The sequence below is a fragment of the Lissotriton helveticus genome, chromosome 6 (assembly GCF_964261635.1).
Source record: "Lissotriton helveticus chromosome 6, aLisHel1.1, whole genome shotgun sequence".
NCBI lineage: Eukaryota > Metazoa > Chordata > Amphibia > Caudata > Salamandridae > Lissotriton > Lissotriton helveticus.
The window spans coordinates 2,119,047,134-2,119,072,388 of record NC_136067.1 but is presented as its reverse complement, the minus strand read 5'-3'; the positions used below and the strand labels follow the sequence as shown (position 1 = coordinate 2,119,072,388).

The 25,255-nt window shown below is 47.4% G+C and overlaps 1 protein-coding gene across 3 annotated transcripts in view; it reads left to right on the top strand.

The window, feature by feature from the left end:
- LOC144764091 (NACHT, LRR and PYD domains-containing protein 3-like) overlaps nt 1-25,255 on the top strand; it is a 337,958-nt gene that overhangs the window by 175,477 nt on the left and 137,226 nt on the right. For 2 of the 3 annotated variants that reach the window (XM_078650248.1, XM_078650249.1), the window contains exon 8: nt 23,319-23,489. The exons of the other annotated variant lie outside the window; for it this stretch is intronic. In XM_078650248.1, coding sequence (XP_078506374.1) covers nt 23,319-23,489 — 171 coding nt within the window. The remainder of the gene's footprint in view (nt 1-23,318; nt 23,490-25,255) is intronic. 3 annotated transcript variants of the gene reach the window in all.

The window sequence follows — 25,255 nt, the reverse complement described above, 5'->3', positions numbered from 1 at the left end:
GATATAGACCCGGTTTCAATTGAATCAATCTGAGTTTGGCTGATATTGCTATTTCCTTGGGGGATGCAAGCGCCTCTCTCCATTCCTCATCGTCAATTTAGAGTCTGCTGCCTCCCATTTCCCCCTAAGAGCCAGCAATGTGTCTGGAGTGTGGTTAATAAGCTTTTTGTATGTGAGGGAGATAGCTGGGAGGTGGCCATCCAGCAGCCTGTCCTCGAGAGGGGAAAGACCCCGGGAGCTGGGTCCCTGGGAGGAAGTTAGCTTGCAGAGAGTGCCTTACCTGCATGTAGCAGAAGTGTTCTGTCTGAGCTAGGTCATAGGTGTGTTTGAGCGAATCGAATGACACTACCCCATCCGGGCCCATAGATCTTTGACCAAAGAAATTCCGATCAAGTCCTAATTGTGGAATCCTTTGGTGCGACTAAGTGTGCCTAATCTTTCCGAGGCCCACAGCGGAGTAGCCAGTGTAAGTTTGTCAGCCCACCCAGTTTCTTTCGAATGATGTGCCACAGCTGTACAGAGTTTTTTGTAGGTACCATGAGGCGGTACCTACCCGGCCTGGAATAAAGTGCGGCCTCAAAGTTCGCGCGCGGAAGGAGCCATCTGTCCATCCCATGTCCCGGGTCGTTCCCAGCACAGTAAGTACCTTGGTTAATGGCCGAAAGATGTGCCGCCCAATAATATTTCCGGATGTCCGGGAGTGCTATCCCCCCATCAAACTACCCCAATGTGAGTTTCTGTTGGAATATGCGAGGCATCCCAGTCCACAAAAGATCTCTCTGAGTGACCTCGATGGCAGCAAACTACCTTTGCGGAACTAAGTCCGGGTAGTTTTGGAGGGCATAGAGAAACCGTGGCAGCCCCATCATTTTGAAAAGCGCTGCACGGCCCAGTAGGGGCAGCAGGAGTTTTTTACAGGTGGCTGTGTCTCTCCTGAGCTGTTGCAAAGGTGGCAAGAGATTCCGCTCGTAGCAAATGGCCCGCTCCTTGGAGATGAAGATTCCCAGGTACGTAAACCCGTCTGTGGCTATCTTAATCGGACAGCAGCACTGGATTGCCGGGGGGCTCCATGCAGGACATAAAGGAGTGACGTTCCCCAGTTGACGCTGTAACCTGAGCTCTCCCCAAAAGTAGTAAAAATATTTAATACCACTGCGCGGGACTCACGGGGGTTTGTGAGGTATTGAAGGACGTCATCCCCGTAGAGCAAAATCCTGTCCTCCCATCCGTCAGCCCATCAGAGCCCTTTCAGCAAGGGGGCCTGTCTAATCCAAGCAGAAAGTGGTTCCAGGGAGAGGGCAAAAAGTAAAGGCGATAGGGTGAACTCCTGTCACGTTCCTCTTCCTAGTGTGAAAACCTCTGAGATTTTTTAATTGACTACCACCTGGGCCAAAGGTTCGGTGTAGAGGAGGCGCACCCAGCCAATAAAGTTCGGACCAAATCCCAGCTTCCGTAGAACAGCCATCATGTATGGCCACTCAAACATGTCGCACGCCATTGCTGCATCCAATGACACCACAATAGCGTCCTCATGGATCGTATTGCAGCGTCCCAACACTCCGTGGAAACTGCGCAGGTTAAGTGCCGTGTTACGGTGGGGCATAAAGCCCGACTGATCCGGGTGCACCAATGTATTTAGAACCGGTTTAAGCCTATTAGCAAGTACTTTGGCCAGGATTTTGTGGCTCAGCATTTAACAGTGATTTTGGCCTGCAGGAGGCACTCAACTCTCTCGGTTTCCCCTCCTTAGGGATGGCCACGATTGTGGCTATCCTCTGGTCCCTCCGCAGTATGCCCTGCTCCCTACTTTCCTCGAACATCTGTTTCAGGTGCAAGTCAAGGCTATCCGGCTTGAGCTTGTAGAGCTCAATCGGAAGACCATTGGGTCCGAGAGCCTACCCAGGTTGAAGGTCACGTATGGTCTTGATCAGTTCCTCAGTGGTGAGTGGCGTCTCCAGGGTCTCCTGTTCGTCGTCTGAGAGGATAGGTAGCATAATGTCGACTAGCAGGGCAGATTAGTCCTCTTCCGATCGTTCCGACACCCTGGTGTAGACCTTTTGAAAGTGTTCCACGAACTCCCTGACAATCTCGCGGGCGCCGTAATGACTGCCCCTGATTCAACCCTAAGCTCGGCCACCTCTTTTTGTGCCTGCTGCTTCCTGTCCAACCATGCTATCAATTTGCCCGCTTTTTCCCCTTGGTCATACAGTCTACCCCCCCTGTCTCTCACTAGGGTCTTAGCAGCGTCGGTAGCTAGGGCTTGGTATTCCACTGCTTTTATTTGCATCTGGTGGAGAAAGTCTGGACTGCCATTACCTTGTGCCGTGTTTTCTAGAGCGAGAAGATCACTTTCTATACTTACTATCTGCGCTTCCCGTTCTTTATTGTGGCCAACTATCGCTGAAAGAGCTTCCCCCCTCAGCACCGTCTTAAAAGCCTCCTACAAGACCACTGATGACTCTACGGTCCCCACGTTCTCCCCGAAGTACTGGTCAATTGAAAGAGACAGTTTCCTTTTAGTCTCCTCACCACGGAGGTACCAGGCATTGATCGGCGCTACACAGCCCTCCTTCCGGTCTCCAATTGTAATATGGGCCCACAATGGGAAATGGTCCGAAATACCTCTTGCCATGTGAGCGGCGTCGCGAATTGTTGTGTCTTGGTGCATTGGTGCCAATAGATAATCTATGGAGGAGAAAGTGCGGTGTGGGCCAGAAAAGAAAGTATACTGTTTTTGTGTTGGATGTCTGAGGCACCAGAGATCAAGGAGTCCGAACGCCTCAATGAGATTGGGGAGCCACATGTGTCCCGCCACTATGTCCCTGGCTGGGTGTCTGTCGAAGTCGCCCGAGACCACGGCATTAAAGTCCCCACCCATCAGGAGTTGCCCCTCTAGGAGTGAAAGCAGTAACTTCCCCCAGATTATAATATGATTTAGTTTGGAAGCCCGGTGGAATGAAGATCGTTACCAAGTTGAGTCTGCACTCTTCCCATTTCCCTGAGATTGCAGCAAAGCGCCCCAGAGGATCTATGTCCTTATGATCGATGACAAATGGAAAGCTACTGCGGATAATGATCCCCCCCCCGGATCCGGAAGTAAAGCCAGCGGAACTCACCAGAGAGTGCCCCCATCTGTTTGGCATGTGGCACGTGTTTCCCATCAGAAGGGTTTCCTGCAAGAGAACCACATCCGGGAGGTGTTGTTTAACAAACTGTAGCACAATACTTCTCTTGAGATTGTCCCCCAGCCCATTGACGTTCCAGCTAATCACCTTAAGACTTTTATCCCACTTCGTAGCCATCGGCTAAGGGGTCCATGTCGACAGTTCCACTTACACTAGTGGTTAGGAGCGTCTCGGGGAGTCCCCCATTTGGAGCTAGCCGACCTCAATCGCCAGGAGCGTTATCTCGCTCTTTCCACATCCGACCTATCGTCCACGGATCCCGGCGGGGCAGCCTGATTGTCTCTCCAGAAGCCATCCTCCATCTGGCCAGAAGACCGCGACGACTCTCTATCCAGCTAATCTTGAACTTCCGACGGTGCAGTAAAGCACATTGCTTTTTTTTTTTTTATTCAAATCTTTTTTATTGAAGTTTAGAGAAAATTGAAAACAAAGACAATACAATAAATCTTCCAATGCATAGATGGATGTAGTGTTGGCACAATGACTCTTACAATAATCAAAAGAACAAAGAAAGAAAAAAGGGAAAGTAAAGAGGAAAGGAGGAATAAGAGAGAAAAAGGAGGAAAAAGAGAAAGAGGACAGATGTATCAATATATCAATAGCAATCGGTTTACAGAAGCAGGGGTCGCAGTGTAGGCGACAGTAAGTACACAGTAAAGCATTCAAGCGTTGAAAGCATTTAAACGTTGAAAGCATTTAAACGTGGAAAAAATGGGACCAAACAGAGATACTAAATTCTATATAGACAGCCAGTCTGTTGAAGTGTGTATCATGGAGGTTCAAAGTGGGAGGATGACGCATCCAAGGAGGACCACAGTTTTTTGTTCGAAGGCTTCCATGTGGCCGACTGTAGTGCCGGATTGTCTGCCCCTCTCAAGATGGAAAGCCATTCCATCCATATTTTAAAGTTGACTTCAGCAAAATTTTTCCATTTTTATAGAATGACCTTGCACGCCAATGTCAACATGATATCAAGCAGTTGTTGGTCATGGATGTCCGGTAATTGTGTTTCTAAAGGGCCCAAGAGGACATATACAAATTCCTGTACAGGTGTGATTCCGAATACCTGATGAATATATGCAAATATTTTTTTCCAAAATGATCTTAATAGGGAACAATCAAAAAGCATGTGCGCCAAGTCTCCAGGTGCTTCCTGGCAGTTCCAGCAATTAGGCGTATCCTTCAGATTACATTTAAACAGTTTCTGAGGGGTCCAGAACACTCTGTTCAGCAACATGTATTTCGTTTGACAAAGAATCAGTGTTGTGTATTACCTCCCAATCTATTGGTATACCTGTCGAGTTAGGTTCCGACTCCCACTTGCCTAGTGAAGCGCTGTGACCGTCCTGATTCACTCAGAAGCGGTCGCTCCACCACGCTCCCTGGCCACTTAAGTATCTGTGCTTTGTCAGCAGCGCGCATTGCTTGGTTGTTTGCATCTCCTGTGACGCTTTAAAGCCCATTTGCTCTGTGTATTATTTGTCTCGTAGCGCTTCATAGAAATCAGCTGTTTGATTGCCATAATTACATGCGCAGTGCCTGCAGCATATCGTAAGCCTTGCTTTGCATTTCAAAGAACATATTCATCATCGCGCTTTATAATCATAGCACTTCATTGCTCCCAGTGCCCACTGCTGTAACTTTATTCGTCCTGCGCCTGGAATCATCGTGTTTATCCTGCGGCCATTTTACTGTTTGTTGTTCTGCCTCCTGGCCCGTCTGTACACCCCGCCCCCCGCCTCCCAGCTGACCCTCCCTCGCCCCTCCCCTTCCACTATCCACATATGACAGATGCAATCGCGCGCAGCGTCCACGCGCAGCGATCGCGCCCCAGTCGCGCCGAAGGTGCGCCAAAGGTAAGCCTGTCTGCGCCCGTCCGCGCCTGGACCGTGCCCAGCGCCGGACCCCCTGGCCCCCGCCCCACCCGCATTACTTACGACGCCTCCACCCTCTTAGCCCTAAACACCGGTCGACTCCCCAACTGCGCCCAAGCCGCTCCTGGACACTCCCATGGACCCTTCACATGCAACTCCTGCAAGTATGACGGCACCAAGACCAACTCCTCATCCACGAACACCAAACAGAGATCTGACACCACCCACCTAAAATGCATCCTGCTCAACACCCGCTCGGTCCACAGACACGCCATCGACCTTTGGAATCTACTAGACACTATCTCTCCGGACGTCGCCTTCCTAACAGAAACATGGATGAACGCCTCCTCAGCCCCAGACATCACCATTGCCATCCCGGAAGGCTACAAGATCATCCGTAAGGACCGCACCATCCAAACAGGAGGAGGCATCGCTATCGTCCATAAGAATTCCATCCGCATCTCAACCAGCTCAGACGTCAACCTCCCTAGCGCCGAACACCTTCACTTCCAGATCCACACCGACCCCAAGACCACACTCAGAGGCACCCTCCTCTACAGGCCACCAGGACCCCGTGCACAATTCAGTGAAGACATCACTGACTTTATCACCCCACACGCCCTCCCCTCCGAAGACTACATTCTATTGGGAGACCTCAATTTCCACCTGGAAAAGAGCAACAACAGCAACACCACCACCCTCCTGGACAATCTCGCCAACCTCGGACTCAAACAACTTGTTAATACCCCCACTCACCACGCAGGTCACACACTCGACCCTATCTTCACCTCCAGTAAACATATCTCCTTCAGTCACACCACAGTTATCCATTGGACGGACCACAGCTGCGTTCACTTTGTCTACAAAAAGACCACAACCCACAACCATCCTCAACCTACTCTGCGAAGAAACTGGAACAAAATCACCATCGACCAGATCTCCTCATCGCTTCTTCAAAACCCCCCTACCCACTCAATGGCTAACCAACAGCGCCGACAACCTAGCACCTCTGAAAAAACGTCAAATGAAACTAGGCAGCAAAAACGCCCCCTGGTTCAACGATGATCCAAGAAATCCAAGAAACTCTGTCGCTCCCTCGAGAAGGCCTGGAAAAAAGACCCAAACACCAGCACAAGAGACGCCTTCAAAAACGCCACCCGCATACACCACCAACTGATCCGGACTGCCAAGAAAACCGCATTCAAAGACCGACTAGGCAACAACGCCCACAACAGCAAGGAATTATTCAACATCGTCAAAGAGTTTACCAACCCTACCGCCAACTCCAACGACATCACTCCCTCGCAAACCCTTTGCGACTCCCTAGCTTCGTTCTTCCACGACAAAATCGCAGACATACACAACAGCTTCGACAACCAACCCGGAGACCAACCCACCCAACCTTCTGCCGTACCTTCACCCCCCTTGAACATCCTTAATGACTGGAACCCAATCTCCACTGAGGACACCATCCGCCTGATGAACTCCATCCACTCAGGATCCCCAACAGACCCATGCCCTCACCACATCTTCAACAAAGCAGACTTCATCATAGCACCACACCTCCGAGACGTCATCAACTGCTCCCTCAACTCCGCCACCTTCCCGGAAAGCTGGAAACACGCCGAACTCAGCGCCCTTCTGAAAAAACACACAGCTGACCCCACCGAACTCAAAAACTACTGCCCCATCTCGCTCCTTCCATTCCCGGCCAAAGTCATCGAGAAAGCGGTCAACAACCAGCTCGCCGCCTTCCTCAAAACCAACAAATCCCTCGACTCCTCACAGTCCGGCTTCCGAGCCAAACACAGCACTGAGACCGCACTCATCGCAGCAACAGACGACATTCGAACTTTATTGGACAATGGAGACACAGTCACCCTCATCCTCCTCGACATCTCCGCAGTCTTCGACACAGTTTGTCATAGCACCCTGTTACAACGCCTCAGAAACATCGGAATCCAAGGAAAAGCACTGGAATGGATCACCTCATTCCTTGCCGGCAGAACTCAGAGAGTCCGCCTCCCACCATTCAAGTCAGTGGCCACTGAAGTCATTTGCGGCGTGCCACAAGGATCTTCACTCAGCCCCACCCTCTTCAACGTATACATGAGCCCCCTCGCGGCCATCGCACGCCAACACAACCTCAACATCATCTCCTACGCTGACGACACTCAACTGATCCTCTCACTCACCAAAGACCCTAACACTGCCAAAACAAACCTACATGAAGGAATGAAAGAGGTAGCCGAGTGGATGAAGCACAGCCGTCTGAAACTGAATTCAGACAAAACAGAAGTCCTCATCTTAGGTATCTCCCCCTCCGCCTGGGACGACTCTTGGTGGCCAGAGGCCCTTGGAAAAGCACCCAGCCCGACGGACCACGCACGGAACCTGGGCGTCATCCTGGACTCCTCACTCTCGATGACCAGACAAGTCAACGCCGTTTCATCATCTTGCTTCAATATTCTTCGCATGCTCAAAAAAACATTTCGCTGGATCCCCACCGAAACTAGGAAAACAGTCACCCACGCACTGGTTACAAGCCGCCTGGACTACGGAAACACCCTATACGCCGGTACCACCGCAAAACTTCAGAAAAAACTCCAACGCATCCAGAACGCATCAGCCAGACTCATACTAGACATCCCGCGTAAAGACCACATTTCCGATCACCTGAAAAACCTCCACTGGCTCCCCGTCAACAAGAGGATAACATTCCGCCTCCTAACCCACGCACATGAAGCACTCTACGAACTTGGACCCGAATGCCTCAACACACGACTTTCCTTCTACACCCCCTCCCGCCAGCTACGCTCTTCCAACCAAGCCCTTGCTGCTGTACCTCGCATCAACAAAACCACCATGGGAGGAAGATCCTTCTCCTACCTGGCGGCTAAAACCTGGAACTCACTTCCCATTCACCTTCGCCTCACTCAGAACCACCTAGCATTCAGAAAGCAACTTAAAACCTGGATTTTCGACATGTAATTCCCCACCCTTCTTCAAGCGCCTTGAGACCCTCTGGGTATGTAGCGCGCTATATAAATCAATTGAATTGAATTGAATTGAATTGAAGTTTCTTGGGCAGGGGGAGGAGCAATTTATATATTCTAGATACAAAATGGTCAGTATGGTACAGTAGTCGGAGATCGGTCAGCAGCCATGGTAAGTCTGTAGTGAGGGCACGTTTAGAGATAACGGCTTTCAATTTCAAGAATTGATAGAATTCTATGGGTGGCAAATTAAATTTCTCTTGCAGTGTCGAGAAGGGTATAGGCCTACCATTTTCATAAAGGTCATTTACCATATGGATACCACGTGTAGCCCACAACTCCCAATAAAGGGTCTTCCCCTCTATCCGAAACATAGGATTATGCCATAACGAGAGTAGGGTAGATTTCTTAATTACCGAATCAGTTTTATGGGACTGGTCAAGCCTGAGGAGCGCCCTTCTGGTATTTAGTAGAATGTATTTGGAGTGGAGTACATGGGTCAAGTCCATGCTGAGGGGAGCCGAGAGGGGTGCATGCGCCATTAATGACCGCTCAATAGATAGCCACACTGGAGTATAGGATGTAGAGTCAACCAGCCAAAGAGCCCCCTGCTTACAGAGGAAAGCCGTCTGGTAGTTCCTGAACGAGGGAAGGCCCAGGCCGCCCTTTTCTTTTGCCAGTTGCAACTTTTTCAGTGATATCCTGGCTTTTTTCCCTCGCCACAGGAACTCTCCAAACAACCTGTCCACTTTTTTGATGAATTCGTCCGAAAAAGTCATTGGGAGCATGCAAGCCAGGTAGTTAACCAGAGGTGTGCACATCATTTTAAGAGTCTCAGCCCTACCCCACCAGGACAAAAATTTGGGTGACCAGCTATCTAACAACGTAGAGATCTTTTTTAACGTTAAGTCCTCATTCACTTTCAGGGTCGTTATTAAGTCTTTCTCAAAATCTAAGCCCAGATATTTAAAAGCTTTTGGCTGCCAGGTGAGGCCAGATGAACCAAGTATCTCTTTACCCCCGATGTTGTTTAGTAACTTGACTTCTGTTTTGTCCTTATTCAGCTTGTACCCTGAAACACTAGAAAACCCATCAATTGTGTCCATTAAGGCCGGGATAGCCTCATCAGCTTTCTCCGTCAAAATCAGCACATCATCGGCGTATGCAGTTAATTTTACAGTACAGTCATCAAACGGAACACCCGCAATGGCCTCGTTATTTTGGATATGATATAGAAAAGGTTCTATAGCTAGTAAGAACAGCTTCCTTGTTCCCTGTTTAAAGCAGAAAGAAGAAGAGAAGGAGCCACCCGCTCTAACCTTAGCAGTAGGGCCGGCATTCAGAGCCATTACAAGTTTAGTGAATGTCTTCCTTAGATTAAATTTGTGTAAAACTGCCTCAAGGAAGGTCCAATCTACCTTGTCGAAGGATTTTTCAGCGTCTAGTGTGACTGCTACCGTGGGAGTATTCAGAAGTTTTGCTTTTTCTAGGGCGTGGGCTAATACGAGGGTAGGAAGGACTTTTTGTAAACGGGCTGCTAAAATCATGGCTAGTAACTTACAGTCTAAATTAATCAGGGAAATCGGCCTATAATTTTTTGGTAACGACGGGTCTTTGCCATCTTTTGGTAGGACTGCGATAGTCTCCTCTGCCAATGTGCCCCTCACTTTACCTGACTCCGTGAACTCGTGGAAGAGGTTCAGAAGAGGTTTAACTAAATCTGTTGCAAAGCTTTTGTAAAATTTAGCCGTAAAGCCATCAGGGCCAGGTGCTTTCCCACATTTCAACCCCCTGATTGCTTTTTCCACCTCAGTAGCCGAGATCGGTTCATTAAGGCTGTGTTGTTCTTCCGGCCCTAGCTTTGGCAGGTCACATTCCTGCAAATACCCTTGAATTTTGTCCTCAGCAACCAATTCATTTTTATCATACAGTTCCTCATAAAAGTCTTTAAAGACCTCAGTTATTTTTTGGGGGTCCGAATGGCTTGCTCCCGCAGAGTCCTTTATGACATTAATAGTATTTTTCTGCACTTTGAATTTTAGGTATGCAGCCAGGCTTTTACCAGCCTTGTTAGATTCACAGAGCTTAAATCTTCACCTTCTGTCCAGCCACACTCCCGCCCTTTCGCTCACCAGCTTGTTATATTCGTATTTTCTGTTAGTCATGGTATTGAGTGTCTCCCGATCCCTTGTCATTTGGTGTCTGTTTTCCAGATTAGCTAGCTCTGCTTTTAACGCTTCCAATTTTGCATTGCAATCTCTGTTCATTGCTGAACGGATTTTGATGCACACCCCCCTTAAGGTACTTTTCAAAGCCTCCCAGCGCACAAGATCTGAAGTGTCCCCTCTCCTGTTTATCTCCAAATATGACTGAATGGCTGTTTGAATGTCAGCTTTATTTTGTTCTTTGTTTAAGATTTCCTCATTGAGTCTCCATGACGTTTTGTTTAGGGGACGGTTTGATGTTGCTGATGGATAGAGAGATGAGTGGTCTGACAGTACTCTCGGTTCTATTGATGTATCTTCTATCCTTGCAACGCCATTTTGTGTAATGAGAATGTAGTCAATGCGGGAGTACGAATCATGAGGGGAAGAGTAAAATGTGTAGTCCCTGTTAGTAGGGTTTTGTATTCTCCACGTATCAACCAAATTAAAACGTTGACACAATTTAATGAAAGCATTATGTGATTTGTTTGGTTTAAACACACACTTCGAATCTCTGTCTAGGGCAGGATCAAATGGAAGATTAAAATCACCCCCTAGTATATGTACTGCCGTATCAGGTATCGTTGCAATCTGTTTTACTAAGTTCTGCCAAAAGTCTAGGTCGTTAGTGTTAGGTGCGTATATATTCGTGACAAAGAATTCCGTGTTGTCTCTGGCAAGCTTTACTGTGACCCAGCGTCCCTTTTCGTCTGATGAGGAAGACAATAATTCTATCTTGGATCTTTTTGATAATAATATCAGAACCCCATTCTTTTTACCAAGTGCATTTGACCCCACAACCTCCGAATAAAACTTATTGCGCAGAGTATAGAACTGTTTAGCGTCTAGTTTGGTCTCCTGCAACAGAACAATGTCCCCTCTCTGCCTACGCACATAGTTTAATATCTTCTGTTTTTTTATGGGTTGATTCAAACCTTTAACATTCATAGACAAAATTTTCAGTTGGTCAAGTGAGGTCGTTCCAGGCGGAGTGTAGAGTGTGGAATGTGACATTTATACTAGTGCATGTATCATGAGTGCATTATGAATCCCAAGAAGTAACGTGCCACGTGGCACCTTATGTGAGGAGCACCCTGCTTTGACTAATGTGTGGTAAAACGGACAGAAACCATGAGCAGACGCTTGGGCACACAGAGATAGAACATGAATGATCTGAGTGTCGGTATACAGATACAACATGTGAATGATACAACTTGTCCAGTCAAGAGAAAAGGGATAGATTAGAAGAGAAAGGAAAAGCAAAGAAAAGAGAAGAAAAATGAAGGCGTCTGCGAGCCTGGAACCTTACCCTGCAAGTGACAAGCCTACTAGGCCTGCGGACCTATCAGAGTAGAGATAGCCTGATGAAAGCACCAACTCCCAGAGATGGTCATTTGTATCCTGAAGCTGAGGCCGCCAGATTGTCTGGGTTGTTGGTTTCCATGTCGCGTTCCATATCGCGTTCTTCCAATTCCTCAAGCATGCGTTTGAGCTTCATAGGATCCGTGAAGTAGTGAGGCGATCCACGTATTGTCACTCAGTACCTCGCCGGGCCCACAAAACCAAATTGATATCCCCTCAATGATAGTTGTGGTCGTAGGGCTAAGAAGGCCTTCCTGATTTCTACAGTCTCCTTACTGTAGTCTTGAGAAATATAGACCTTGATGTCCCTCCACAGGATATGTTGTGCTTCCGCACAAAGGCAAGGATTTGCTCCACATGTTGATAGCCAACGGCTTACAGACGATGGGCCTAGGTCCTTTCTGCGTCTTAGTGATTCTTCCTGGCACTCTATGTGCTCTATCAAATTCAAGAGGGTTGGTAAAAGTCAGGTTCGTGGCTTTAGCAAACCATGATTCCAAGAACCGAATACACGACCCTTCTGAATCTTCGGACCCCTCCGGAATCCCAAAAATGCGTAGGTTCCCTCTTCTATTCCTGTCTTTCAACTCAGCCAATCGTCTAGTAGTCTGATCGGAAGAGATGTGTAGGTGTTTCAGAGCCGCCGAGGTTTTAACCTCTATGTCTTCCAGGCGGCTAATCCTGGATTCCGTTTCTGTTAAATGCGCATTAGTGTCTCGGATATCTTGACGGATTGCCACCACTTCCTCTTTAGTGACCTTGGCTAGGTCCTTCACTTCATCTAGCCTATTCAATATCATATCAAGTGTGTCCGGAGTGACTTTCTTTGGTTTATTCAGCGATCCCGGGTACGAGTGGTCCGATTTAAGTCTTTTAAGGGTACCCTGGTCTTTGGTATCCATCGTGACTGCTTAGATCCTTGAACGGTGCCCTGAAAGTCCCTCTTCGGCAAGCACGTGGGGTAGATTAGACAACACAGATCTATAGAAGAGAGTGGTCAGCCAGATCTCAGTTCGCCCGTAGATATAGCACTTCATCAAGTGGGACCTGAGGTATAGGGCGTCACATACATTCATTCAGGGTGTGCACGTGGTGCATGTAGTGTCATTGGAGAGATCACTGTGAAGAGATCACTGTCATTGGAGAGATCACTGTGGAGAGATCGCTGTGTCATTAGAGAGAACACTGTGGTCTGATTTCATGCACTCCAGGCACTTACTATCATTGGAGAGAACACTGTTGCATTAGAGAGCTCACTGTGGTCTGATGTCAGGCAATCCAGGCGCTCAGCGCAGCGCAGCAACATTAAGCCCCCATGACCAGATTGGAAATCGCTGTGGAGAGATCACTGTGTCATTGGAGAGCTTATGTGGTCTGATGTCATGCAATCAATCCAGGCACTCAGCGCAGCAACATTAAGTCCCCATGGCCAGATTGGAAATGTGTGCCTATTTTCCTCCCCAGGTGTTAGTACATTTGTCAGCATTGCTCGCCTGGCGTTTTATTCAGGCTACTTTGGGGAAAATGCAGCGTGTAAAGTCACTTCGTCTCGAGCTTTAAGCATTACCGAGTGGCGGCCGCCATCTTGGTTAAGGTGAAGGAAGCCCCGACATGGCCGATCGCACTTTACTCACGCGATCATTGTCCCCGTCCTGCAATTCAAATCATTGCCGAGCACTGCAGCTTCCACATATTTCAATCCCCTTTGTGATGGCAGATTTCACTGCTACGCTGGAGATTACTCCGTGCCTCGTTTCCTCTCCCCTGCCTGCGTTGCCGCCATGAACGTCCGGAGCCTCGTTCGGTACAACTCCCGTTCTGCTGCAGCTACGGCCACGTAGGACAGCTCACCGCATTCAGGTAGTGATCCGGTGCTCGAATCCTCGGTCACATCTGTGCTGCAGGCTCAAAAAAGCGTTCCAATTCCCGATGGAAAAGCTCATGACGGGAGGAGAGACGGTCTAGACCGCCATCTTCCTCAGCGTCCAAGCCACGCCCCCCAGTAAAGAACATTGCTTTACCTCCTAAAATAACCTTGAGTTTGGCGGGAAAAAACATCATATATTTGATTCCTTAGTTCCATAGCACCGCCTTTATCCACTCATCAAAGGATCGCCTTTCGCGTTGCCCCTGGAGCGTGTAGTCTGGAAAGAATCGGATTGTGGCATTCTCATATTGTAGGTCACCCATCTGCCGGGCTGCCTGGAGAATAGCGTCCATATCCTTATATTTCAGGATTTTCGCTATGATTATCCTGGGTGGCGCTCCTGGTTTGGGCTTAGGAATTGGCACACTATGTGCACGTTCAATGGTGAAAATGTTAGAGAGGCGTTTAGGCTTCAGATGGTTGAGGGTGAGGACTTCCAAAAAAAGGTTCACACTAGGATCCTCCGAATCCTCCGGAACGCCCACCACACAAATGTTGTTCCGGCAGGTCCTCCCTTCTAGATCCTCCAGCTTCAGGGCCACCTGGCGGTGCTGGTGCACTAGTTTGTTTACTCGTTGCTTAAGTTTCTTCGGAGGCCTGGAGTTCCTTTATGTCAGTCTCATTGGCCTTGGCCTTTTCTGATGTTTTGCCTAGGTCTGTGCAGATAAGTTTGACCTCGATAGACATTTTATCAATTTTGGTCTCCAGGCTGTTACCCAGTGTCTGTATTGCTGACATGATCTAGGCCAGAGACAGTTCATTAGGTGCGGCGTGGTCTCCTGATGTGCCCCCATTTTGGGGGTTCCCCAGTGGGACTGCATACTTGTCCAGTTTGTTATTCTGTGTGGCGGTTGTGACTTTCGGTCTCATGATGGCAGCCCGCTCTCCCCACTAGCAACTTGCAGATGTCGCTCTCCAGCCCCACTGTAGTGCCACCAAGCCGACATCGGTTGAGCCCAGGGCCCGCTCCCACGGCCTCTCACCCTCACTGGTGGCCGTGACTCTGCCGTCCCACCGCTTAGCAGGCGTCACTCTGCTCAGTTCTCTTCGGCCTGCTCCAGTGCGTGGTGCGTGCTCCAGATGGCCACTACTAGGCTGTCTCTACATCCCATGCGTGGTGCACCGCTTACTTACGCGGTAGCCTCCTGGCTCCCCTATAGGCTCTGGGCCGCACTTGCCCAGACCACCTCCACAACTGTGTTAGGGTCCCGTAGTGTCACCACACTCGCCACTTTTCGTTAGGTAGGCCCAAAGCACTTGACAGCAGTAGGGCACACGTGTCTCCATGGACTCCTGTTAATGGTCAGTTGAAGTTCTCAGGGCGCCCACACAGAATCACTCATGGCACCTCCCGTGTGGGAGCTGGTATCACCCCAGCATCCTCGGTGTCCCGCCGGAGCCCCCCCCAGGCCGGTGGATGGTGCCGCAGGCCCGCTCAGCCGCATCCCACACCCACTATCTCACTTCATGCGGCGGAGCTGCCAGGCCGCTGGGGTCTGTATGGCACCGCCGCGGGCGCCAAGCAAATGAAAGGCTGGATTCCTTGAAGGGCCCGTTGCTGTTCCCCAGCGCCGTCAGCACAGCCTCCGTTTTGAATGCAGCCCCACGGGAGCTGTGCGATGCTGTTGGCCCCGCCTCTCTGCCACATGGGGTCAGCGAGAGCCCCGATGCCGATTCCTGTGCTTGCTCCCCATCCGCCGCTCAGGCCAGCAAGACGGGGCCTTGCGTAGATCTCGGGCCGGATGTTGGGCTCACCCTCACCAGGCGCAGTCGGGTCGCAGTAGGCCGCCACCTCCACATGGCGTTAAGGTCGAGTAAAAACCCTGGGATCTAAGCCGCTGATGCCCCTATGTACTACTGGGCTGTGTCAAGCAGAAGAGTGTAAAACATGCCGGATTTTGGCCGGATTGGTAGGGGTTAGGGCTCGACTCTGGCGGAGCTCCCGAGTCAAGCGGCCATCTTTGCTGGCGCCTGGCCGCGCCCCACTGCATTTGATCTTTAATATCATACATGTCATGCCTATTTTCAATATTAAACATTTACAACAAATTTTTGGACACATCCTCCAATGCCGATATTTTCACATTGCATGAATTAATATAAATTAATGTCAAAATTGCATATTGAATTGAGAAATATAAATTGTAGTTTTCATCAATTAAGCTTGAAAAGACAGTTGAATATGAAAAAGTCATGATATAGTCTTTTTACTATGTCTATATGACGCAAACCATCTTTCACTATTTCTGAGGGAATTTGCCACCATTCACTGTGTAACGAGGCTTTGACAAAGATTCTAAGGTCGAAACGTATCAGCTGTTGCAATATACTTAGCAGTGAAAAAATCCTTGGAGTGCCTGCGTTTTCTTTGTGTTCGATTCTCCTTGCTACCTTTTCCGTGCACCAGCCCGAGAGGTGGAAGTGATAGGGAACCAGCAGGAGATATATATGTCAAGTGAACAAGGCTCGTGTGGAGAACCAGGCCTTATGGGCCAGGTGGCGCAGGGCACACCTAAATCACCGGCTTCACCTGCCTTGTAACTAACAGAGACACGAGACACTCCGTTGAGCGTGGAAGCCAGGTTTATTAGCTGCAGCTAAGCACAGTTTTCCTATAAGTTACACGCAGGGTGGGTTCTAAGGAGACTGCCACTTCAATCCGTGGCGTACAATCTTTTATAGTAAACACATTTACAATATCCCACTCCCTACACATACAAAACAAACCAATGAAAAAAGTTGGAAAACAAGCTATCAGGTGTCTCAAAATACGCCCCTTTCTTGGACCCAGTGTGCTCCCCCTCCCGACAAATTAATCAGTGATGGTGTTCACAATCTCCTCTCGCAGGTGGCAGGACATGCTCGTGTGTCTCAAAGGATAGTTGGGTAATAGGAGCATACAAGGAGAGAATAGCGAAGGCCAATCGGATAAGATAGTATAAGGGAAGAATAGGAGAGGGTAAATAGTCGGCCGAGACAGGGATCAATCGAACCAGACATGGACTAGCGAACTCGGCCAAACCCTGACATCGGGTTTCATGAACAAGGACAATGGAGTTACTTTTTAACTGAAAGGACACGTAGCAGCTGGAAAATCAAAAGCACATCGTTCGCTGTGCTGCCTGAGTGAGGGCAACACAAAATGGCGACAGGACACAAAATGGCGGCTAGATACTGGACAAAATCTGAAATCGCAGAACCTCACGTGTGAGCTGAAACGGGTCTAGACATCAAGAAATAAAGAAAACTGATCACAAATTTTGGGTTCGTGGCCAACGTTTTTGAAATTGGGAGACTTCAACTTTGGCTGGAATCTCAGAATATATATAGATATACATATATATAAAATTATGGGGGGGCTTACAGCCCCACCTGCCCCAGGGACCACCACCCCCGGGGCTTCGATAAAATAATGGGTGAGGGGTTCTCCCAAGCCCTGGGAACCGCCACCCCCTGGGGCTTTGAAAAAATATTTGGTGGGGCTCAGAGCCTCCCCAGCCCCAGGGACCGCCCCCTCCCTGGGCTTCAATTATAAATGTAGTAATCCAGTGTGGGGGGCTTAAACCCCCCACACGCCCTGGGGATCCCCACCGCCACGGGGACTAAGTATTATAGGGCTTTGTACATGGAGGGAAGGGGGCCACGCGGCCCCCTCTTGGAGCCCTCAATGGCCCAGGGGACCGCCAGGGCCGGCTCCTGCAGTGTCCCGGGGTGCCCACCCCCAGGACACTGTAGTTTGCTATTGCAGGGCAGGAGCCTTACGGCTCCCACCCTGCCATAGCAAACTCCTTTGGTATTTGGAAGAGAGATCAGAAAACCTGCTCTCTCTTCCAAATACCAAAGACGATTGCTTTTCCACATGGGGAGCTGCATCTTTGCAGCTCCCCATGTGGAAAAGCAATGCCGGCTCCTGCAGGACGCGGGGCGCCGGCGGGACCGTGAGGGGATTGGGAACCCTCCCACGGTCCCCAACAGAGAGGGCCAGCCCCGGGGGATGGGGTCCCCGGGACTATTAGAAATAAAAAAGAATTAAAAATAGGAGAAAAAAAGGCCGGCTCCATGGGATGGGGTCCCCGGGCCAAAGCAGCCCCCCTCCTAAAAGTAAAAAAAAGGCCATGCCCCGGGGGACCACCTCTCTGCAACGCTGCTCTGTGGCACTTACTGGAGGTACCTAGTGGGCTAATTGGACCCCAGGGACCCTCAGTATTCAAATGAACTTAATCTCCCAACTTAAAACGGCCACAGGACGTGTTTACACAGTGGTGAAGGGAGGGGATGGGGCTTGAGGTAACGTGCACAAACACGCCCTGTGGCACATTTTAAGAGGTAGTTTTAATCCCCCTCCCCTATTATATAATCGGGGCTTACAGAGGAGGTCATGCTAATCACAGTGAGACCCCAACGCATAGTGTTGCCTAGTGTATATAGGTGTTTTCACTGTATTCTAAGTGTCTTTTACCATAACACTGGCCCTAGGACTGGTTAGGCAGACTCAGTTACCACCAGTATCCGTCTGAAAAAGTTGAGGGTACAGGATGATTTTGCAACAAGGCTTCTTTCTACTCTTCCGGCAATTTTCTTTGTCTTTGAGGAATTATGTTGCTTCTTTCTGCATTTCTTTTTTTCTTTCTGTGCGTTTTTCTTCTTTCTTCACATGTCCTATCTCTGTAGGCATAGTTAGAAATTAGGATTTAAAAAACCTATGAAATTCACTGAAAAAAACATTAGATTCAGAGGCTTAATAGTTAGCTGGCGATTTCACTCGTACAATACCATTGAAATTCCCCCGTTATAGTTAGTTCAGCTAACTATAACTCGCGCACCTGCAATGCACTGCTGATGACGTCTCATATTACGTCACTCACTCATGATATGGTCAGTTATGTAATGTTATGTTATTGTGAATTTATAGAGCGCATTACCACCCAGAGGTCTCTAAGCGCAGTCAGAGGAAGCCCTACACCAGATGAAACAATAAGTGGCATGCTCAGAGAGTCCCCCATGTCTCTAAGAAAAGCACAGTTTTTAACTTCTTTCTAAATGGAAGGAGATTTGTTTCCTTGCGTAGATTTTCCGGGAGGCTGTTCCATGCCTGAGGAATTGTGGTAGAGAAAGCTCTTCCACTCATGGACGAGAGATTAAACCAAGGGCAAACCAAGTGACATACATCTGCTGACCTAAGCATCCTTCTGGAAGTGTGGTTGGCCAATCAGTCCTTGATGTAACTGGAGGCTAAGCCGTAAATGGCTTTATGCTCAGAGCAGAGGCTTTTAAATTTAATTCTCTGTGTAATCGGTAGCCAATGTAGATCCCGAAGTAGGAGCGTGGCATGTGTACATCTAGGTTTTTTTTTTAATTAATCTTGCCGCGTCGTTCATGACAACCTGGAGCCTGGCCAATAGTTTTTTTGGTAGACCATAGTACAGAGAGTTGCCGTAATCCAGACGCGACAGAATCAACACTGAAACCGCCAGTCTAAGTGTAGCAAAGGACAACAGCGGGTACAGTTTTCACAGCTGTCGCATTAGACAAACACTAGTTCCTACCACAGCCGACACCTGTTGTGTCAAAGATAGCAAGGCATCAATTTTGATGCCAAGACTTTTTGCAGCCACGACTGGTTCGGGGAAAAGGCCCAAGTTCTGAAGGCCAAAACAGATCATTCCAGGGGTAACCGCCAAAACCTCCGTTTTGTCTGGGTTTATTTTTAACGAGTTGACCAACATCCACTTGATGGTAAATTTCAGAATATCCTGCATTCTTAAGTGCGCCGTAGGTGAATGGTCAATCTGGATAAGAATTTGAGTATCGTCAGCATAGTTGTAAACCCTGTACTCCATCTGGTTCAGTGCTGCAATCAAGGGCTGCAAATAAGCATTGAAAAGCAGAGGTGATAATGCTGAACCCTGAGGCACTCCACATGCCAGAGTGGCTGGATGGGACACCAAATCCGCTAGTTGGACTCGCTGGGAGCGGTCCCTAAGGAAGGAGGTCAGCCAGGCAAGAGTTGTGCCCTGAAATCCTAGATCCGCGATCCGCGACAGTAACTGGCCATAATTAACGTGTCATATGCCGCGGATAGGTCCAGTAATAACAGAGCACACAGCATTTTTCTGTCTGCCCTGAGTCTCAAATCATCCAGAACAGAAAGCATAACCAATTCCTTGCTGTGATGAGCTCTGAACCCAGCCTGATTAAACTCAAGAAGATGGTTAGCTTCCAGATGGCGGGAAAGGGATTGTAAGAAGTGCTGTTCTAGAAAAAAACAACTAATAACTCATATAGAGACTCATATAGCTACTTACCAACCCCGGTAGCCACTTATACACAAAGTGGGAGACTGATACAGATATGTACATATTTAAACATTACTTGCTAACCCATGTATTCACTAAGATACACTTAATCAGTCAGTTATACAGTCAATTTTACAAACAAAAACATCCATTTAGACACTTATATGCCCATTTATTTTTCCATTGAACAAGAGATATACATATATAAAACATATTTACTTTTCAGAAAAACACAAATTCACTGGATGATGTCATCAGTGATGTAATTTGAGGTGTCATCAGTGATGTCATGAGTGATGTCACTGACCATGTCATGAGTGATGTAATATGTGATGTCATCAGCAGTGCATTGCGGGCGGGCGAGTTATAGTTAGCTGAACTAACTATTACGAGGGAATTTCAATGGTTTTGTACGAGTGCAATATCTAGTTAACTATAACACACCTGAAACCAATGTTTTTTTCAGTGAATATATATTTATATATTTATATATATATCACGCTCCTGGGGTGTCCAATGATTGAGCCTCACTCGACATGCGTGTGCCTTCCCCAAAGCATTTTATCTGGTATGGGGGGGTTCCGTTGATTCGATCCTTTAAAAGCATCTGATTAGCCAGACGCGTTTCCTCAGCGGCTGTCAGAAAGAGTGCATGATATTAACTCATTGACCCCATTAAAGCGATATCATGCGCCCTAGATGGCCTGGTTATATGACTTAACACGTTACATTTTGGGAAACTGAGTCCTTTATTCAGTCCTGTATGTATGCACCCAAATTTTCTGCTCAATAAAAGCTCTCACATGAGCCTCGAATGCAGCAACTCCCCTCAATCCATAGCGTACGTTCCACATCCAGGACCCCACTTCTCTCAGAGTCCTGTGGCACCCCATTTTCTTTTCCAGGGTGGTGTGGCCCCAGTGACAGGATGGCCGCTTGTTACATCACGCTCCTGAGGTGTCCAAAGATACAGCTGCACTCGATGTGCGTGTGCCTTCCCCAAAGCATTTCATCTGCTATGAGGAGTTCCATTGATTCGATCCTTTAAAAGCATCTGAATGGCCTGGTGCGTTTCGCAATTAGCTTCCTCAGCGGCCGTCAGAAAGAGTGCATGATAGTGACTCAATGACCCCATTAAAGTGATATCATGCGCCCTAGATGGGCAGGTCATATGACTTAACACGTTGCATTTTGGGAAACTGAGTCCTTTATTCAGTCCTTTATGTATGCACCCAAATTGTCTACTCAATAAAAGCTCTCACATGAGTCTCGAATGCGGCAACTCCCCTCAATCCATCGCGTACGTTACACATCCAGGACCCCACTTCTCTCAGAGTCCCGTGTCCCCCCATTTTAATTTCTGGGGTGGTGCGGCCCAAGCGACAGGAAAGCCGCTTGTTATATCAGGCTCCTGGGGTGTCCAAAGATTGAGCCGCATATATAGATATTTAGATCTAGCTGTGTGCCAATATCCATATACATGCATTTCATTTCATTATAACAAAAAAGGAAAAAAATGATTTCACTTCAAAGTTTTTTTCTTAAAATAATGTATAGAAAACAATAAATATATTTATTTCGCACTGCCTGTTATTGTACGTAATAAATACATCATATTTGCATAACATATAAGTGGATGACTGCGCGTAAATTACTTTATGGTTCTTTCTGTGGAAATATGTATATGTCACAGTATGGAAATCATAATAAAGAAAAGGTACCTGTAAGAATACACTAATACATTTTGGTGTAAAAAAACACATTTTCACTACATATATATCTTTATGTATAGACAGTGCATGGCTTCTCAAGATATGGAGATGAGGCAGTCTTTATACACGTTTTCCTGTACATGGAACTATGCTTTCATCTCTGGGCAGGAACATGACTATAGGGGGAAATCGTATCCTTGATCTTATTTGTTGAAAAAACAAATAATAAAATACAAACATTCAATTCCCTTCAGCCTCCATTCCATCCTCTTCCTTTATTTATTTATTTATTTTATTTATGCATTTTTATATAGCGCGGACTTTACCCGAAGGTGTCAGAGCGCTTCACATTAGGAACAGAAATGAAACATAATGAGAAACATTACAGAAGAGCAGATTACTAAAACATACGTTACTTACATAAGGTAATAGTGACAATTGTGAGCAAACAAAAAACATGAGGTAGTAAAAATTGTGAGCAACCAAAAATACATGAGGTAGTAAAGGTAATAGTGACAATTGTGAGCAAACAAAATACTTGAGGTAGTAAAAATTGTGAACAACAAAAAATACATGAGGTAGTCAAAAGTGCACAAGAGGAAAAGTGACAAGTGTGCAGTTAAAAGAGAAAACAGAGTATAATTTGAGGTATAATACTGCAATACGTGCTAGGCACAAGAACAGGTGTTACGTAGGCAAGGTGGCCCTTGTGCAAGTATCAAAGGTAAAAACATGTGAGAGGTAGCAACCGTGTGTTACAAGGGCAAAGTGTTGTGTGCATGTTACAAAAGGGCACCGAACACAAGTACATGGAGAATACTGCAAAAAGGCAGACACTCCCACCACAGGAAAACACTGAGAAGGCACTCCCATAGTCATGGAAAGTAGAAAATATCAGTAGTGGGAAGTCTTCCTCCGAATAGCAAGAGGACGTGAATTACTTTTGGAGGTGTCTATGGAGGAGGAGAACTTTGAGGTCCCTTTTGAAGGCCTGGGAGGAGGCGGTGGTCCGGAGCTGAGGCGGAAACGAGTTCCAGATTAACCTTTCTGAGAACTCTGAGCCCCCAAACAGCCTCATCAAACCCCCTCCTTCTTATCCAGTTTTCCCAACTAACAGCTGCTCATGTTCGCTCCTCCCAGTACCAGCACGCAGCTTCCGCTTCCGAATCCACTTCCGCTATTCAATCCCTATTAAAAACACTACTAAACGCAAGAGAACTTCAGAGCACCAACGTAACAAATTTACCACAACTAATTCACAAGGAAAAAAGGAAGGGCGTGTTAGTAATCTACTAGCTATTTAGCTCTAATCCGTGGGTGCCGGATACCAGGCTGGGAGGAAGATCCTTTAGTTTCGCTGCTGCGAAACTCTGGAATGAGCGTCCGCTCGAAATTAGGCAATGTAGTACTTTGCCTCTGTTCAGGAAAAAGATTAAAACTGGTTGTTCCCTTGAAACTAACTCTGTCTGGCTGCAGTAATGCTCATCTTATGTTGCATTTAATCTTTAGTCATCCTTCTTGCTCCTGCTGGTCTGTGTTTCACGTATCTTTTTTAGCACCGTGGGGTGTTTGTTGCGCTCCATAAATGTTATATACAATACAATACAATACAGGCTACTCGCTGCAAAGCGCTTCAACGCCTCATCAGGGATACTAAATGCTATCTAAATACAATTTACAATTTGTGGGAAAAGTGACGTTTCCCGAGCTGTGAACGTCTACAGGGATGACAAATGCTGATGTCTTTTTCCTGTCTCTGTAGTTTAAGCCGCTGCTCCCTGACAAGCGCGTGCTTCGACGATCTTGGCCAGGTCTTCTTCACAAGCCCATCCCTTCTCGAGCTGGACCTCAGCTATAACTCCTTGGGGGATTCCGGATTGAGACAGCTGTGTGAAGGACTGAAACACCCCGACTGCAGGTTACAGAGCCTCCTGTAAGGGCATTCTGTGTTTAATTCTTTATTTTGGGGATTTGTTCGATTAAGATGGCCATTTTTAGATAGCGTTCTTGTTATGATCTTCTTGGCCTGCCAGGTTGGAGTGACGTCCAACCTTCTCGAAGCGAATGTATGATGCTGGAATGTAAGGGGCATAGGATTCCAGTGGGAGCCAGTTGTGACGGATGTATGATGTTACAACGCATACTTTTACAACACATACCTTTACAACGCATTTTTTACAACACAACATCCATTACAACGCATTCCATTACAATGCATGCCATTACAACACATTTTTAAAAACTACCTTTACAACGCATTCCATTACAACTCATACTACCTTTACAACGCATACCATTACAACGCATAACATTACATTGCATGTATGGAAAGTATTGGATAGTGTAGGGGTAAAAATTACTATTCTAACTCCAGGGGGGTGCAACTGTCGGATAAGTATTGGATAGTGTAGGGGTAAAAATTACTATTCTGACTCCAGGGGGGTGCAACAGTGGGGTAAGTGTTGGATAGTGTAGGGGTACAAATTACTATTCTAACTCCAGGGGGTGCAACAGTAGGGTAAGTGTTGGATAGTGTAAGGATACTATGCGTTGTAATGTTATGTGTTGTAATGGTATGCGTTGTAATGACATGCGTTGTAGTGGTGTGCGTTGTAGTGTCATGCGTTGTAATGGTTGGGTTTTAATCGCATACGATGTAATGGATATTGCGTTGTAAAAGTTTTGTTGTAATGGTAGGGAGTTGTAAAGGTTGTGTTGTAAAGGTTGTTTCCCGTTGTGACTGTTACTGGTGGGTGAACTGCCCCTATTGGTTGGTGTAAAGATACAACCAGTATAACTGGTGGAAACTTGCTTCTTCGTTGTGTCTACTTGAAGCGGACCACCGTAACAGTTCTGTTGTTTATTTTTCGTCCTTTAAGTTTTGTTGGACGGTGTCAAACTTCACTGTAATACTTTGAATCATCTTTCAGTAGATGGTAAATTCCATGGCTTATTTTCTTTCTGTATTGTTCTACATAGCGTTAAAGCTGCCCATAGGTTATTTGAAAGGACTTTGTACAGGTGAGTGATTTAGAACCGCGCATCGGATAGCAAAACAACTCGTCTACAGTTGGCTGCCATCTTCTACATAGTACAATGGGCGGTCTGAAGACGTCTTCGCAGTGCTTTCCTGACTTGCAGACAATCTGCTTCAGGGCAAAGGGGTAATGAAAACAATTTCCAAAGGGACTGTGGGGCATATTACCAAGGGCCTTATCGCAGCTTTAGTGGCACCTGTTGCCGCTAAAGCGGCGGATTTTTTATCGCCCTATTAGCAAGCTGTCACTAACAGGCATTAGCGACAGCTTCCTGGGGATAGCGGCCGGTTTGGGTGCCGCTTTGCATGTCAGCGAAATTCATGGCTAATGACATGCAAAGTAGTTGTTCCTGACCAACAGACCTGGTAAACAGCCGCTAACAGGCCTATTAGCAAGGAGGCCTTGGCCCCGGTTAGCGACGTGAAAAGTCATGCTAACCGGGGTCATCGCTGGTTTTTTAACACCTGCTATTTTCCTGAATTAACCATACCCAACATAGGGGGTGGATTATGCTGATACTACCACAGGGTCGTATCAGCAAGGTTTGCCCCTTCCCCATGCAACATCGTTGGTTTTGTAGCGATGTTAGCCCTTCCCTCCAGCTATCGCTGGAATATATATCGCCGTAGCGCTAATTGTTTCTAATACAGCGTTAGCGTGG